Source organism: Myxocyprinus asiaticus, chromosome 1 (assembly GCF_019703515.2).
Source record: "Myxocyprinus asiaticus isolate MX2 ecotype Aquarium Trade chromosome 1, UBuf_Myxa_2, whole genome shotgun sequence".
Classification (NCBI taxonomy): domain Eukaryota; kingdom Metazoa; phylum Chordata; class Actinopteri; order Cypriniformes; family Catostomidae; genus Myxocyprinus; species Myxocyprinus asiaticus.
Genome location: NC_059344.1, coordinates 34489191 through 34506844, shown reverse-complemented (window position 1 = coordinate 34506844; position 17654 = coordinate 34489191). Strand labels below are relative to the sequence as shown.

The window sequence follows — 17654 nt, the reverse complement described above, 5'->3', positions numbered from 1 at the left end:
CCATCACGGCCCGGCCACGCCCTCCTCCTCGTCACAAGCACACTTTTAATGCAAAACATTACACTTAAAGAAGTTTGTTAGGTTTTAATCACAGTATAACAGTATAACATAATGGATGTACTGTTCCAAATAGAGTATTTTGACACTTCGTGCTTCATTAAAAATCACAGTTCAAGTGTAGGGTTTAGTATTTAGTTTGCAATCCTTCCCTTGGCAGAACTTCTTGACATCGTCTTGGCATAGAATCAACAAGTTTCTGTAAAAGCTGCGGTGCTTCATGTTTCAGCCGCCAAAGCTTTCAGTTTATCCACACTAGAACATCTCCATTTCATCCCACAAGTGCTTCATAGGGTTTAGGTTAGGGCACTTGAAAGTCAATTTTAGGACCATAATTTTTCTTTTTTGTGAAGTATTCTTTCAATCCGGTATGCTTTGGATTGTTATTTTGTTGAAAGATCCTCTTCTGCCTCTAACAATTTCTTCGCTGATTTCTGCAAGTTTACATACTGTACAGAATTCTTCTGTACACTTCAGCGTTCATGATTCCACCTCATCGACACCACTGTAAGAGAAACAGGCCCAGACTTTGACATTTCCACCATCAGATCCATGCATCCTTGCTGCTGTTTTTTGCCTATTTCTCTTTATTGTACTCACAATTATCCTGTCCAATCTGCTGGTTGTCTTTACTATTTTCATTCACAAGTCCTTCATCTTTGAAAGTTTTTACAATATTGTAAAGGAGTGGTCGCCTTTAAAGCAGCAAATGAAACTGTTATTAGTAATTTTTGCAATTACTTTTAATCAACTGGTGTTTTGGTAATATTTAGTTGATGTGATGCATTAAGTCAGTTCCCCTCAAGTTCACACTGGTGTCCTAGCAGAGTAACCATAGGTGGAGTTCAGCACATCAACTATGGACATGTTCCACTAACATTTGACAAACACAAAGTGTCTAAATAATTGTTTTGTGTTCATTTTGAACAGTATATCTATTGTTTTATCATTTAAAACCTAACAAACTTATTTTTATAAAATGTTTTTCTTTAAAAGTGTGCTCTTGCCCGGGGCGGATCTAGAAAATAATTTATGAGGTGGCAATGGGGTGGCATAAGGACTATGAAGGGTAGCGAGACCAAAGGAAGCAAACGTGCATAGTTTTTCTTGCCAAGCTTCATTGCAACAAGTACTTGGCTAGTTCATTTAACTAAGACACTTTTTAATAACAAATGTCCATGAATTTATATAAAGTTGCATGTACACAGGGAGGCCACAAAGTAATCACTGTGCTACTGTTTTGCTAAGATTAAAATAATTTTAATGCATTTTTTGCATTCTTACATAACATTAAAAATAAATAACCCAATGTCAATCTCCAGAGCACCAATGCATTATCTACAATATTTAACACATCAGCAAATTATAAATGTTCCTTAGCTTGACCTGTGCTAGTTTTCACACTTTTTACTCCAGTAAATATGTATTAGAGGTGGTAGATTTAGTATTATTTTGTAATTTTTTAAAGTCATATATCCATATATCCTTGGCTACAACATAGCCCCAGTCCCCTATATCAAAGTAATCTTACTTCAGTAATTAATAAAATTTTTTTATATATATATATATATATATATATTTAAAATATTTCACATATAGAACTTACGATCTAAAGTCAATGAATAGATCACACTTATTAAGCATCATTGGGTAGGGACTAAGAAAAGATAGAAACAGGACAAGTAGAGAAACAAACTACGCAATTAATAATTTATAATTTACAGGTTATGTAGTGCAGAGGTGTAAAACTTATTTTAACTGGTCAACTCTGACATCGCATCTGTATTAATGCATCATCTAATAATCATAATGTGAAGACTTGAAAACAACTGAGAAACTTGAATTTGACCTTTTTTTTCCATGTATCCGTCCATGTTGTCATTTATTATAGTGATTGAGGAGAAATGAACTGGGTTCCCTTGTGACAGTCATTCACATCCAGTTTCGGATGAAAAACGTTGGTATACGCGAGACCATGAGTGCCGAAAGTTGCACAGTGCGGGTGTGTTGGAAGCCCAAAAACGTAACTGCGTTCGGAAAATTATTTTTAAATTAATTTACTCATTCGGTTAGAGTTGAGACAGTTTGACATAAATTCTTACATAAGCGATTATATATTTAAAATTATATTTTATATATTGGGATAGCAAATGCTGGGGTGGCAGATGCGGTGGCAGTGCTTTTTCTTGGTGACAGATGCCACCTCATGCCACCCCAGTAGATCAGCCCCTGGCTCATGCTATCTTTCTTTAAAATTAATGCCACTTTATTTGATATTTTGTTCTGTAATGCAGTGGAAATCATATACTGTATTTTTAAATGTATTTTAAGTGTCCAAATACTTCAAATTTTGGGGCCACTGTATATACAGTACTGTGCAAAATTATTAGACACATTAGATATTTCACAAAAATATTTGTCTTAAAATTATGATTTTTTATTTTCTGTTTAAGCGTTTTAATAGGAAATATAAATTTTAGATTCTTAAACATTCCTTTTGCAAATATAATAGAATAGAATAGAAGTAGAACAAGGAGTCTTGCAACAGATGGTGTGGAACCCACGATGCCCAGATCTCATCGAGTCTGGGAATAGATAAAGAAACAGAAGCTGTTGAGAGTCTAAATACATAGAACCTATCTGCCAACAACCTTGAAAACCTGTGCACTGTTTTAAAGGCATATGCTGGTCACACCACATATTGAGTCCAAAATGAATAAAATTCCACATGCAGTTTATTGTACAACCAAAATCCCAATAATAACCAGAAAAAAATGAAGATTTGGTGCATAATGTGGGACTTCTATCTGTAAACAAGCCCAAAACACCAGTGATTTAGAAAAGACAGATACTTGGCCCTGTTACAGTGCTCTATATTAAGTATTAACCATATTAAGCTTTTTAGAGCCTTTATATTTACCAGATGAAGAGTTTTGTATATATTTCACCAGATGAGGTTTAATGAGAAAGTAGATTTACTATTATTCACAAGATACGAAGTTGGAGATACAGTGTATGTGCTGACAGGGCGCATTTCAGTATAGTCACATTTTTCTTTGCATGCCCTCATTATTCATTGAAGTTAGGATAAAAATATGGATGAATATTGTCAATGATGAATGATTTAGATACAAGATTGTTTTTGTTTCACTTCTAGAGGCCACTGTTATACTGTAGAATTCTCCAGCACCGGCCACAGAGGAACATGGAGGAACTATTGCCAACTATCGACTTAGATTTTTGCTGATAACCCATAGTTCCAAAAAGCAACTGTTGGCACTGATTTATCGTTAAAAGGGATATATCGGTCTTCCTCTAATATATATATATATATATATATATATATATATATATATATATATATATATATATATATATATATATATATACAGTTGAAGTCATAAGTTTACATACACTTTGATTGAAGTCATTAAAACTAATTTTTTAACCACTCCACAGATTTAATATAAGCAAACTATAGTTTTTGCAAGTCGTTTAGGACATCTACATTGTGCATGACACAAGTAATTTTTCCAACAGTTGTTTACAGACCGATTGTTTCACTTTTAATTGACAATATCACAATTCCAGTGGGTCAGAAGTTTACATACACTAAGTTAACTGTGCCTTTAAGCAGCTTGGAAAATTCCAGAAAATGATGTCAAGCCTTTAGATAATTAGCCAATTAGCTTCTGATAGGAGGTGTACTGAACTGGGGGTGTACCTGTGGATGTGTTTTAAGGCCTACTCTCAAACTCAGTGCCTCTTTGCTTGACATCATGGGAAAATCAAAAGAAATCAGCCAAGACCTCAGAAAAAAATTTGTGTACCTCCACAAATCTGGTTCATCCTTGGGAGCAATTTCCAAACGCCTGAAGGTACCACGTTCATCTGTACAAACATTAGTACGCAAGTATAAACACCATGTGACCACACAGCCATCATACCGCTCAGGAAGGAGATTCATTCTGTCGTAGTTTGGTGTGAAAAGTGCAAATCAATCCCAGCACAGCAGCAAAGGACCTTGTGAAGGTGCTGGAGGAAACAGGTAGACAAGTATGTATATCCAGAGTAAAACAAGTCCTATATCTAAATAACCTGAAAGGCTGCTCAGCAAGGAAGAAGCCAACGCTCCAAAAACGCCATAAAAAAAAAATAAAAAAAAAAAATATATATATATATATATATATATATATATATATATATATATATATATATATATATATATATATATATATATATATACAAAAAAAATAAAAAGCCAGACTACAGTTTGCAAGTGCACATGGGGACAAAGATCTTACTTTTTGGAGAAATGTCCTCTGGTCTAATTAAATAAAAATTGAACTGTTTGGCCATAATGACCATTGTTATGTTTGGAGGAAAAAGGGTGAGGCATGCAAGCTGAAGAACGCCATCCTAACTGTGAAGCATGGGGGTGGCAGCATCATGTTGTGGGGGTGCTTTGCTGCAAGAGGGACTGTTGCACTTCACAAAATAGATGGCATCACGAGGAAGGAAAATTAATTGGATATATTGAAGCAACATCTCAAGACATCAGCCAGGAAGTTAAAGCTCGGTCACAAATGGGTCTTCCAAATGGACAATGACCCCAAGCATACCTCCAGAGTTGTGACAAAATGGCTTAAGGACAACAAAGTCAAGGTATTGGAGTGGCCATCACAAAGCCCTGACCTCAATCCAATAGAAAATTTGTGGGCAGAACTGAAAAAGCATGTGTGAACAAGGAGGCCTACAAACCTGACTCAGTTGCACCAGTTCTGTCTGGAGGAATAGGCCAAAATTCCAGCAACTTATTGTGAGAAGCTTGTGGAAGGTTACCCAAAACATTTGACCCAAGTTAAACAATTTAAAGGCAATGCTACCAAATACTAACGAAGTGTATTTAGACTTCTGACCCACTGGAAATGTGATGAAAGAAATAAAAGCTGAAATAAATGATTCTCTCTACTATTATTCTGACATTTCACATTCTTAAAAGAAAGTAGTGTTCCTAACTGACCTAAGGCAAGGAACGTTTTTTACAATTAAATGTCAGGAATTGTGAAAAACTGATTTATTTGGCTAAGTTGTATGTGAACTTCTGACTTCAACTCTCTCTCTCTATATATATACTGTATATATACACTCACCAGCCACTTTATTAGGTACTCCTGTACACCTATTTATTCATGCGATTATATAATCAGCCAATTGTGTGGCGGCCGTGTAATGTGTAAAATCATGCAGATATGGGTCAGGAGATTCAGTTAATGTTCACATCAACCATCAGAATGGGGAAAAATGTTATCTCAGTGATTTAGACCGTGGCATGATTGTTGGTGCCAGACAGGCTGGTTTGAGTATTTCTGTAACTGCTGATCTCCTGGGATTTTCACACAAAACAGTCTCTAGTGTGTAAAGAAAATGGTGCGAAAAAAACAAAAAAAAAAACAACCAATGAGCATCAGTTCTGTGGAATTACATTCTCATGGCATTAGACCACACTTTTTCCCCATTCTGATGGTTGATGTGAACATTAACTAAAGCTCCTTTAGTATCATATCTGCATGATTTTATATATTACACTGATGCCACACAATTTGCTGATTAGATAATCGCATAAATAAGTAGATGTACAGGTGTACCTAATAAAGTGGCTGGTGAGTGTATATATACAGTATATGTACAGTTGTGCTCAAAAGTTTGCATACCCTGGCAGAAATTGTGAAATTTTGGCATTGATTTTGAAAATATGAATGATCATGAAAGACGGTGTGGTTGTTTCATGGAGCACAATACTTGTTGACCCCTCTCCAAACATAGCGCTTATGGTTGTGACCATAAAGCTCTATTTTGGTCACTTCACTCCAAATTACAGTGTGCCAGAAGCTGTGAGGCGGGTCAAGGTGTTGTCAGACATATTGTAACTGGGCTTTTTTGTGGCACTGGCTTCTTTCTGGCAACTCGGCCATGCAGCTAATTTTTGTTCAAGTATCGTCGTATTGTGCTCCTTGAAACAACCACACCGTCTTTTTCCAAAGCAGCCTGTATTTCTCCTGAGGTTACCTGTGGGTTTTTCTTTGTATCCTGAACAATTCGTCTGGCAGTTGTGGCTGAAATCTTTCTTGGTCTACCTGACCTTGGCTTAGTATCAAGAGATCCCCGAATTTTCCACTTCTTAATAAGTGACTGAACAGTACTGACTGGCATTTTCAAGGCTTTGGATATATTTTTATATCCATTTCCATCTTTATAAAGTTGCATTACCTTGTTATGCTGGTCTTTTGACAGTTCTTTTCTTCTCCCCATGGCTCAGTATCTAGCCTGCTCAGTGCATCCACGTGAGAGCTAACAAACTCATTGACTATTTATACACAGACACTAATTGCAATTTAAAAAGCCACAGGTGTGGGAAATTAACCTTTAATTGCCATTTAAACCTGTGTGTGTCACCTTGTGTGTCTGTAACAAGGCCAAACATTCAAGGGTATGTAAACTTTCTGTTATCATTATGACTTAAAAAGGAGCCAAACAACTATGTGATAATAAATGGCTTCATATGATCACTATCCTTAAATAAAAGGATGATCAGTCATATTTTCAAAATCAGTGCCAAAATTTCACAATATCTGCCAGGCTATACAAACTTTAGAGCACAACTGTATGTACACATTGTATTGTTGAACTACCATGAAGAATGAACCAGATATTGCATATTTCACATGAATCTCATAGGATAAGTTGTCAAGCTAACAACTCGACAGGCAGCTTTGTGCATGTGTGTGCATCAGTTAGACAGAACAGAGCATGGCGTGCTAACCAGAACCACCTGCCTCACAAGCTCTGTTTCGCCAATCTCTTACTGACCGATTTGACCTCTGACCTCCCCAGGGCCCGCTTCAAACGCTGCATGAATGGTGTGTGTGTGTGTGTGTGTGTTTTTGTGTGCAAATGTGTCAGCTGTTCTTTTGGAGGTAAAATTGACCCCTCTGTTCCAGACTTCAGAGAGACTCCCGATGTAATGCTTTTGCAGCATGTACGCACCCTTGCAGAGCATCGCACAAAACGCTGCCTTCACTTTAGAGAAATCACTATGAAATGCTGCAGACCAGCTGAAGCTAATTGTTACTTCGAGGAATTTCACTTTGTACATAATTTATTTGTTGCCACCTGTGTGTGTATGTGTTTTATTTTTTATCACCCCTTTGAATAAAGTCTGTGTGTTGTATAGATTCTTCACCTTAACACACTTTAAAGTAATGTTCTGAAGAATACCTCCTCCAATGGGTTTATAGAGTAGGTTGGAGTATGTATCCCGAGCACAGCCTCAGCAGTTCAGTCAAACCTAGCATTAGGTGCTGCTCCAGTGGGGGGAGTTCCTCAGTGACAAATCTGTTTGGCTCTTCATCCAATACCAGCCTGATCTCACATAAAAATCGGCAAGTGTGTGCTGATTTTTCTTTAGCCGAAATCGGTATACGTTGACCAAACTTGAAAACACTGCTCCCAGAGGCTAAAGCGGTCAGTGTTTCTGAGCATTCAAACAAGTGTGACATTCATTTATATCCAGGAGAGGTCGCCAGAAGCCAGTTGTAAAAAGAATTGTTTTCAGCTGAACAGGGTGTAAAACAGCGAAGAGAAATGCTTATTTTATTTAATCTATCCCCCAAACAAACCCATATCTAACCCTAACCATTAGTAGAGACTAAATGCAGTGTTAGGGATAAAAATGAAACCTCCTTATCATGCTCGCGATCGTTTATATAAATATGATTACTTCCTCGTTTGAATGGGGATTGAACTGTGGTCTCCCATGCAACTGACGCAATGCGTTATCAGTCGTGCCATGAGGGAAAATAATTGTTGTTGAGCCGTTCCAAATATGTCCGATGGGAGGTAGGGTATGTCAGTGAGTCGGCATACTGTTGCCAATCCTAGGGTACCTGAACTTTCGGAAACAGCATGCTGACTTCCTGTGTGATCATGTTGCTTACACAGACTAGATCCAGCTCATTTCCTTTTATAACATGCATTGGTTTGTTGCCTCTGTGGTTTTGAAGTGTTTTTGATGGAATCTTTTCAACTTTCTGTGTGTGCTACTGTGTTAGCTTCAGACGGCCCTTTGAGAGCTGTGTCAAAGAGCACAGGCTGAAATTAAGTTACTGTTATCCCTGCTGAGCAAAGAGAAAGCCTTGCTCAGGGCTCAGGCTACCAAGAGCGCTTTAGTATTGATTTCACTGATGGGTGTCAGCCTGCCCTCTGAATTTTTGCTCATCATTTTCACTTGCTTTTACTCTATATTTCACTTTCGTTCTTGATTAACAAAGATCTTTACTGGAAACAGAATGGAATGTGTAAGTTTAAATATGCTGTCATATACAATGCAATACAATTAATTGTACTTTTGCATTTGGCAAATAAAGTTTGTAAAGTCCTAAGATGACCTACAAGTATATTGGCTTTTGAGTTGAAATATTATGAGTGAATGCAGCCAAAGAGAGTGAGCAGAGACATGGTGTGATTCTGTAAATGTCAAACTGCACCTGTTTTTACAGAAGTGACTGAGAAAGACGGGGAGGGAAAAAGTCAAGAAAAAGAGACAGAGACGAAGGCTGAAGGAACGAGTAAAGATGAAGGAGAGAAGGACAAAGGTGAAGGTTCGAAGAAAGAGGAAGTGGAGAAAGAGAAGGCATGTTGGCGTGTTGGACTGAAGGTAGCCTGGGACATCCACACACCAGGCCTGGCCCTGCCTCTGCAGTCTGGAGACTGCTACTATATGACAGGTGCACACACACACACGTCTATCTGTATCCAGAAACAGTAGACACAGGTACACGCGTGAAGACCATCTTGGTCATGTTGAAATGCATTAGACCAGGAATTATCTTTCCCAGAGGATATTCACAGCACTATCTAAATCCTTTTTATACGAGTGTGTCTGTAAGTTTCTTTAGGATTTTGCTTCTACGGTTTCCTTTATCATGTGTATCGGTGAGGTTAGGAAAACCAAATGTAATTTTGTGGAGCGCTGTGAGCCCTGTCTGGAAGCAGGATACAGACAGCGAGAGAGGATCAGTAAATCATACTTTTATTACTGATGGCTACAACAGATTCCCCCTATTTCAACCCTGCATAAACAAACTCTCTCATCTAAATACCCCACAGAGTATGTCTGATGACATTGATAAGGACATTGTTTATACTTTCTGATTTCTGTGTATAAGCATGACCAATGATTTTCCCCCCTCTGTTCCAGACACACACACACACACACACACACACACTCACTCACTCACTCACTCACTCGCTCACTCAATCACTCACTCACACACTCACACACTCACACAGTTGTATTGTCTCTCTTTGGACATTTTCATCTGTTTGGAATGGCTTTGCAATGGCCAGGCCTCTTTATTGTTGGTGTTACAATCTGCTTTGAATTAGATGTTATTTAAACCTACCTCATGGCACTCTTAGGGTCCGTTCACACTGAATGTGTTGCTGTGTCAGTCTGTGCTGTTTTTCAACCGTTTTTCTTTGTAAACATGCACTAGAAGGACGTCTGTGACTGTTTTGTCACATTTTGCTGTTTGTTTGTTTTTTCATCGTCTTGCACTGGAATGTCGTGATTTTTAGATGCTGTGTCAAGTTAGGGGCTGTTCACACTACTAGACAACATGCAATTAATAGTACAGAACACAGATGTCTCTAGACAAGTTTTTAAAATTTAAAAGGCGGAATTCTTTTTAGCTTGACACACCATATAAAAAACACAGTACTTCTGCATGATGCAGCGCAGTGGTCAAAGACATCTGTTTAGTGCATGTTTACACAGAAAATCTATTGAAAACAGCACAGATGAATGCAAAAATATGTATGGTATGAACGGCCCCCTTTGTCTCGAGAAAACATGTCTCAGCATCTGCGTTCTTAAATATGTGTTGCGCTACACTAAATGGCCAAAAATATGTGGACAACCGAACACCACATCCATATGTGCTTGTTGAACATTTAATTTAAAATCAAAGGCATTAATCCATCTATTTGTTGCTCTAATAGCTTCCACTCTTCTGAGAAAGCTTTCCATTAAATGTTAGCAAATGGCTGTGGGGATTTGCTACCATTCAGACACAAGAGCATCATAGGGGTCAGGCACTTATGTTGGGCAGTGGGACATGGCTCACAGTCATCATTCCAATTGACCTTCACTAAGCTCCACCCCCCTTGGTTACCATTGCACGCTCTGACAAACTCTGCAGAACTCCCCGTTGGAATGAATGGGAGATTGTTGTGAATGGTGCGGTTTTTGGCAAAAAGGAATGGATAATATTATTATGTGGGCTGCAATGAAGAGTGACATTGTAAAGCTATTAAAGCAAATATCTGTAAAGCAGATATTTATCTGATGTTTTTTGTAAAATAAATAGTTGAATTACACAGTAATTTATTGAAAACTATTGAGACTGTGAATCACAATTGAGGCAAATGATCATTATAGTCACATAAAAAGAGCAAAGCTTATTTTAATGGCGATTACACACCTGTTAACATTAGCGTAAGTGAACAGAACTGCTCATAACATCTCACAACACTCATGATGCTGTGAACTCTTTATTAACTGTTGCCTTTACTCATAAAAGTAATATACATTTGAGCAAATGTAAACTGAAGTTTTACATGTTCATCTGGGAATGAGGGCTGACACAGTTTAATCCATAGCATGCTCTTCACAAGATTTATTTAATTTTTTTAAAATACGGCTCCCGTATACTCATGTCACTATTACAAGTGACCTAGCAATGTATTTTATTTTTTGGGATAATTTTTGGTAAAATCACTTAAAACTACTCAAACACAAATTACTCCCATAGGCTCTTATTGTAAAATAGCAAATGCATGTCAGAGAAATGGCGGCCGGTAACAGTTGCTAAGACAGGATTGGTCAGAAACACTTTTAAGGCGGGCTTAGTGAAGGGTTAGTTCATCCCAAAGGTGTTAAGAGAGGCTCCGGTCTGGGCTTTGTGCAGGCCAGTCAAGATCACAGGGGCATTGCCATGCTGGAACAGAAAAGGATCCACCCCCAAACTGTTGCCACAAAGTTTGAAGCACACAATTTGCAAGAATGTCATTGTATGGGGGTATCATAAAGCTTTGTTCTCACAAAAACTACTGGAATAGCCAAACCTGTATCCAGATACTTTTGGCTGTTTAGTGTATGTGATTTTGTGTGTGTTTGTGTGTGTGTGTGTGTGTGTGTGTGTGTGTGTGTGTGTGTGTGCAAAAACACATTCGGTCTAAACATTTCTTTAGTCCTGTAAAGTAAATATGAACAAAAAGTTAAAGCTATGCAAATATAATTGGTCATAATGGGTTTCATGGGGACAGGATGAGGGTTATAGTGTGTCTTAAAAACTGGCTTATTCTAACTGATTTTTGCATTTCATTTATAGGAAGCTACTTCTAAAAGTATGAGGACTAATGGGTTAGGATTTTCAGCAGGCATCCTGACTCTGAGTTGTGAAAAGAATCACTCTAACCTTAAAAAAAAAAATCAGGCCTTTATTTCAGAGCTGTGGTTTAGTAACCCACATCTCACATCAGGTGCTTTTTTTCCCAATAGCCCAGCTTTGGGGTTTTGAAATAAGAACAAACTTGAAAGAAAGGCAGAATAAGAGGAAGAGCAAAACAAACAAATATTCAACTCCACATTCCCATCATTCTCAAATACTGTCACAGATTTTCCCCTCGATCCTCTAATGCCTGAGACTCCTATGTGCAAATCTAATCAGTGGATTCTCAAAAATGGAATTTGGGGCTGGTTAGAAGCGAACAATTCGTTGGACCGACACCGGGCCCAACTGGTAATAAGATTTCCTTTGCTGAATGCTCCAGGGAGAGGACAGACCTAGAGAGAGGTTTTGACCCAATATATTTAAAAGCCAGCTTTCAAATCGAGGACAGTGCCTACCAGACGATGAGGGAATAATAATACATATTTATTGGGGGACTTTGGTACGGCACATGATTCCTGGTGAGGTTCTGACAGAGTCCAGGTTAAGTGATGCCGTGTATTATTAGATACAACGTTTGTTAAAGACGATGTAATGCAACAGGAAAGAATAATTGTGTGAGGAGAAAAAGACATTGCTATTGTTTGTCCCTTCTTTCTTCAGACCTACAGAGAAAAATACTGTAAGGGTGTTTAAAGTGCAGATACCTGGAAGGTGCCTCCAGTTTTACCAGCCAGGCTACTTAGCCTCTAAGTGGTTAGGATTAGGGGTGGGGTTGGGTTTAAGGCCTCGGCAGTAGTTTACGCTATTTCAGAAAAAGCTTGAAATCCTTTGATTTCAATTGGAATGGTTCATCATGTGGTTGTAAAGAACAAGTGCAAGGGACTGTGAAAGTGATACAATATCATGCAACCAAAAGTTAGAAGATTTTAACTTTTGCTGTAGTGTACTTTGACATACTGTAGGCATACGTTGACCTATGAGAATTTCAGACAGGTAAGGAAATCCTGCGGAATACCCATTCTCTGTATTCTCACTTGATTACACTCTTTCTACACCCTCAAAACAGATCTTTAATTCCTATCCATCAAACACTTTTTTTTTAGTGTGTTAGCACCCTAAACACAACTTCTGAAGAGCCAGTGTTCTTTATGTAATGATATCAGGATAGATTTTGATACATGTATGCCAGTCCAGGGTATAAAGTGTGGACAATTTGGACAGCCTAGAAATTTCTGAATAATAATTTGACTCATCAAGGAAAATGCTCCCTGACAGAGTTCATAATGTAATGTGTTTTTTAAAGTCCGGTTATAGACACGTCAGGTAAATGTCTGGTTGGAAGTAAATTAGAGAGATCACAGTGTTCCAGTTTTTTTGCTGATTGTTGTTTTGTGTGTCTGTGTGGTTGTGTCTATAGATGATCTGAATCGGACACATCAGCACTGTGTTCTGGCTGGTGACACTGCTAGATTCAGCTCCACACACAGAGTTGTACAGGTGAGAGTCTGCTGTCCATAGCTATCCTGTTCACACCTGTGCTCTGATGTTCTCAGTTATACCTGCCTACAGTATATCTGTCTTACACTGTGCTCTAACCAGGCAGGACATTTCCAATGTCAAGTAATTTGCTTTTCCACACTGAACGCAAACTGCAACATGACACAATCACAACCAATCAGACGAAATTTTATATTTTATGTGAAGCTGTGAGGAAGGGGATTGTAGAACAGTGAGATTTCACAGTGTGCAGGGCTACCCACTGCAGAGCCACAGAAATAGAATCTAAACAATTGACAAAATGTTCTACCGTGGCTGGTTAGGACTACACCAAACGTGAATTTTTGCTGCAATTTCCCGCTGCATTTAAATTTTTTTTTTATAGAAACAATGGATTCCTATGAAGCCATTCACACCTGGAGCAAACATTCGTGTGCCAGCAAAGCAAGTTTTTATTTTTTATTTTTTATGGTGTGTCATTTTTTTTTTCTTTGCCTGCCGATGAAATGCCCTAAGCAATAAATTATGAGCTTTGGATCACGTGTCAGGAGTTGCTGCAGTTACCAAAACCAGCGCAACGTGGTGCTAAAGCACAGAAAGCTGTTTTGACCACCGACATGAAATGCTGAAGTAACTTGAGGAAGAAATCTTGAACCAGCAGTGAGGATATGTATTTCATTTGCATAAATTTTCTTAAAAACTGAAATATAATTTCTCATATGGGTCTCCTAACATGTAAATGAAATTGCTGCATCACTGCCATGCATCGCCTTTAAGAACTATTTCTCTGCTCTCATGTGGATTGTCATCATAATGTATCCTATATTACTGCATTTTTTTGCCATTGCATTTAATCTTTCGTGAGTTCTCTTATACGGTACCTTTCATATAATATACTGTACACTGCTGGTCAAAAGTTTGGAATAATGTACAGATTTTGCCCTTATGGAAAGAAATTGGTACTTTTATTCACCAAAGTGGATTTCAGCTGATCACAATATATAGTCAGGACATTAATAACGTGAAAAATTACTATTACAATTTGAAAAAAATTTCTTAATTCTTAAACTACTTCAAAGATTTCTCATCAAAAAATCCTCCACATGCAGCAATGACAGCTTTGCAGATCCTTGGCATTCTAGCTGTCAGATTGTCCAGATACTCAGGTGACATTTCACCCCACACTTCCTGTAGCACTTACCATAGATCTGGCTATCTTGTCGGGCACTTCTCACACACCGTACAGTCTAGCTGATCCCACAAAAGCTCAATGGGGTTAAGATCCATAACACTCTTTTCCAATTATCTGTTGTCCAGTGTCTGTTTCTTTGCCCACTCTAACCTTTTCTTTTTTTTTTTTTCTGTTTCAAAAGTGTCTTTTTCTTTGCAATTTTTCCCATAAGGCCTGCACCCCTGAGTCTCCTCTTTACATGAAACTGGTGTTGAGCAGGTATAATTCAATGAAGCTGTCAGCTGAGGACATGTGAGGTGTCTGTTTCTCAAACTAGAGACTCCGATGTACTTATCCTCTTGTTTAGTTGTACATCTGGCCTTCCACATCTCTTTCTGTGCTTGTCTCTTTTAGAGCCAGTTGTCCTTTGTCTTTGAAGACTGTAGTGTACACCTTTGTATGAAATCTTCAGTTTTTTGGCAATTTCAAGCTTTATATAGCCTTCATTCCTCAAAACAATGATTGACTGACTTATTCAAATAGTGATGGTGCTGTTTTTTACATTAGTAATGTCCTGACTATACTTTGTGATCAGTTGAATGCCACTTTGGTGAATTAAAGTACCAATTTCCTTCCGAAACAGCAAAATCTGTACATTATTTCAAACTTTTGCCCATCAGTGTATATTGCGGCATGTTTGCCTTTGTATAACTTTTTTAATAAAGACCTTTTAAGGATCCTATGTGTTTTTCTTTGCCTAATATTAATACTGTTGCCTTTATAGTTGTAATGTTGCTGCTGGCACTGGCAATGACGAAGACGATGATGATGCAGAAGTGATGAACCCAAGTGTGGTTTTATTTACAATAGTGAAATCCAAAAACCCTAATTATAAACATGAACTAAACAAAACATAAATATGAACAATGAACATAAACTTGACTATACTTGACTTGACTATACTTGACTTAACATAAATATAAACTAAACTTGGCTAGGCTTGGCTTGAATTAAACAACGTTACAAACACAATACCTGACGAGAGACAATGGCAAACATGAGGGCTTAAATACACAGACATGGGTAACAAGACAACCAATGAACAGACAGAACTATAAAACAATATAGCAAGACTAATAAACATAAACCAATGACAAACTAGAACTGATAACAGAGTAATCAAACAATGAACCAAAGGAAACAAGACACATGAACAGTGGAAAACGCATGACAAGATCACATGAGGGAACAGGAAATCACATGACATGACAGGAATTAAACTTGAAAATAAAAGACATGAAAAACATAAACCAAACGCATCTAGATGTGACATATCCCCCCCTTTAGGGGCGGCTCCCGACTCCCCAAAACAAAGACACAGTGGTCAAGAGGGAGCTGGAAAGGGGGGAGGGGGGCTGTGGCGACTTGACATGGCAGGCGTGAGCGCTGGCTCGTGGAGCAGAGGTGGGCCTGGAGACCAGAGCAGATCAGGCGGACGGCCAGGAGACCAGAGCAGATCAGGTGGATGGCCAGGAGACCAGAGCAGATCAGACGGACGGCCAGGAGAACAGAGCAGATCAGACGGACGGCCAGGATACCAGAGCAGATCAGGCGGACGGCCAGGAGACCTCAAGGTGGGGACTTGGTCAGGAGTCCGGGGAGGTGGCCGCAGGGCCGAGACAGGGTCAGGAGGCCTGGGAGGCGGCCGTATGGCCGAGACAGGGTCAGGAGTTGTGACATGGCATGGAGCAGGCTGAGGCTTGGCTGTGACATGGCCTGGAGCTGACTCTGGCGTGGCTGTGACATGGCCTGGAGCTGACTCTGGCGTGGCTGTGACATGGCCTGGAGCTGACTCTGGCGTGGCTGTGACATGGCCTGGAGCTGACTCTGGCGTGGCTGTGACATGGCCTGGAGCTGACTCTGGCGTGGCTGTGACATGGCCTGGAGCTGACTTTGGCGTGGCTGTGACATGGCCTGGAGCTGACTCTGGCGTGGCAGTGACATGGCCTGGAGCTGACTCTGGCATGGCAGCCGTGACATGGCGCAAAGTCGTGGAAGGTGGAGTTATGGGAGGCTCAAGGGACGAAGCCGTGGCAGGTGGAGCCGTGGTAGGCTTGAGACTAAGAGTCCTGGATGACTGGGAAAAACCCTCAGTGGTCGTGACATGAGCCGAGTCTTGGGAGCGACCTCTGTGGTCGTGGGCATGGACTGAGATTCAGGAACGACCTCTGGGGTCGTGGGCGTAAACAGAGACTCAGGTACGACCTCCGTGGTCGTGGGCATAGACAGTGACTTGGAAACAACCTCCGTGGTCGTGTACATGGGCGGAGACTCGGGAACGACCTCTATGGTCGTGTACATGGGCGGAGACTCGGGAACGACCTCTGTGGTCGTGGGCATGGACGGAGACTCATGAACGACCACTGTGGTTGTGGGCATGGGCGGAGACTCGGGAACGACCTCTGTGGTCGTGGGCATGGGTGGAGACTCGGGAACGACCTCCGTGGGCATGGGCGGAGACTCGGGAACGACCTCTGTGGTCGTGGGCATGGGAGGAGACTCGGGAACGACCTCCGTGGTCGTGGGCATGGGCGGAGACTCGGGAACGACCTCTGTGGTCGTGGGCGGAGACTCGGGAACGACCTCTGTGGTCGTGGGCGGAGACTCGGGAACGACCTCCGTGGTCGTGGGCATGGGCGGAGACTCGGGAACGACCTCCGTGGGCATGGGCGGAGACTCGGGAACGACCTCCGTGGTCGTGGGCATGGGCGGAGATTCGGGAACGACCTCCGTGGTCGTGGGCATGGGCGGAGACTTGGGGACGACCTCTGTGGTCGTGGGCATGGGCGGAGACTCGGGGACGACCTCTGTGGTCGTGTACACGGGAAGAGACTTGGGAACAGAAACTTTTCTTCTCCTTCTCCTCCTCCGGATGGCCGAAGTTGACAACATTGGCTCTGGGACGGACGAGGCTGGCAACGCTGGCTCTGAGACGGACGAGGCTTCTAGCTCGTTGGCTGTGGCAGGTGTGGCCGTTGGCTCGTTGGCCGTGGCATGCATGGGCGTTGGCTCGTTGGCCGTGGCAGGCATGGGCGTTGGCTCGTCGACCATGACGAGGGACTCAGGCTCGAAATCCGCCTCCCCCACAGTGAACGGGAACCAGTAATCTTCAGGGCTAGGTCGATATACTGAACCAGACTGAGGAAACTGCGACCACCAGGCATCAAAGAGGAGATTGGGTCACTCAATCCGAAACGGAATCAGTCTTTCAGGGCGACCTCATTAAAGTCAACCTTGCTGGCCAAAGTGTAGAAGTCCCCCACATATTCCTCCAGGGATCGATTCCCCTGACATAGGCGCAGGAGCCGGACTGCTGGGTTCATGGTTGGCGGTCAGGTATTCTGTAATGTTGC

The 17654-nt window shown here is 40.6% G+C and overlaps 1 protein-coding gene across 2 annotated transcripts in view; it reads left to right on the top strand.

Annotated features, from left to right (window-relative positions):
* LOC127444144 (alpha-ketoglutarate-dependent dioxygenase FTO-like) overlaps positions 1-17654 on the top strand; it is a 208405-nt gene that overhangs the window by 56343 nt on the left and 134408 nt on the right. For both annotated transcript variants that reach the window (XM_051703365.1, XM_051703373.1), the window contains exons 4-5: positions 8616-8843; positions 12991-13070. In XM_051703365.1, coding sequence (XP_051559325.1) covers positions 8616-8843; positions 12991-13070 — 308 coding nt within the window. The remainder of the gene's footprint in view (positions 1-8615; positions 8844-12990; positions 13071-17654) is intronic.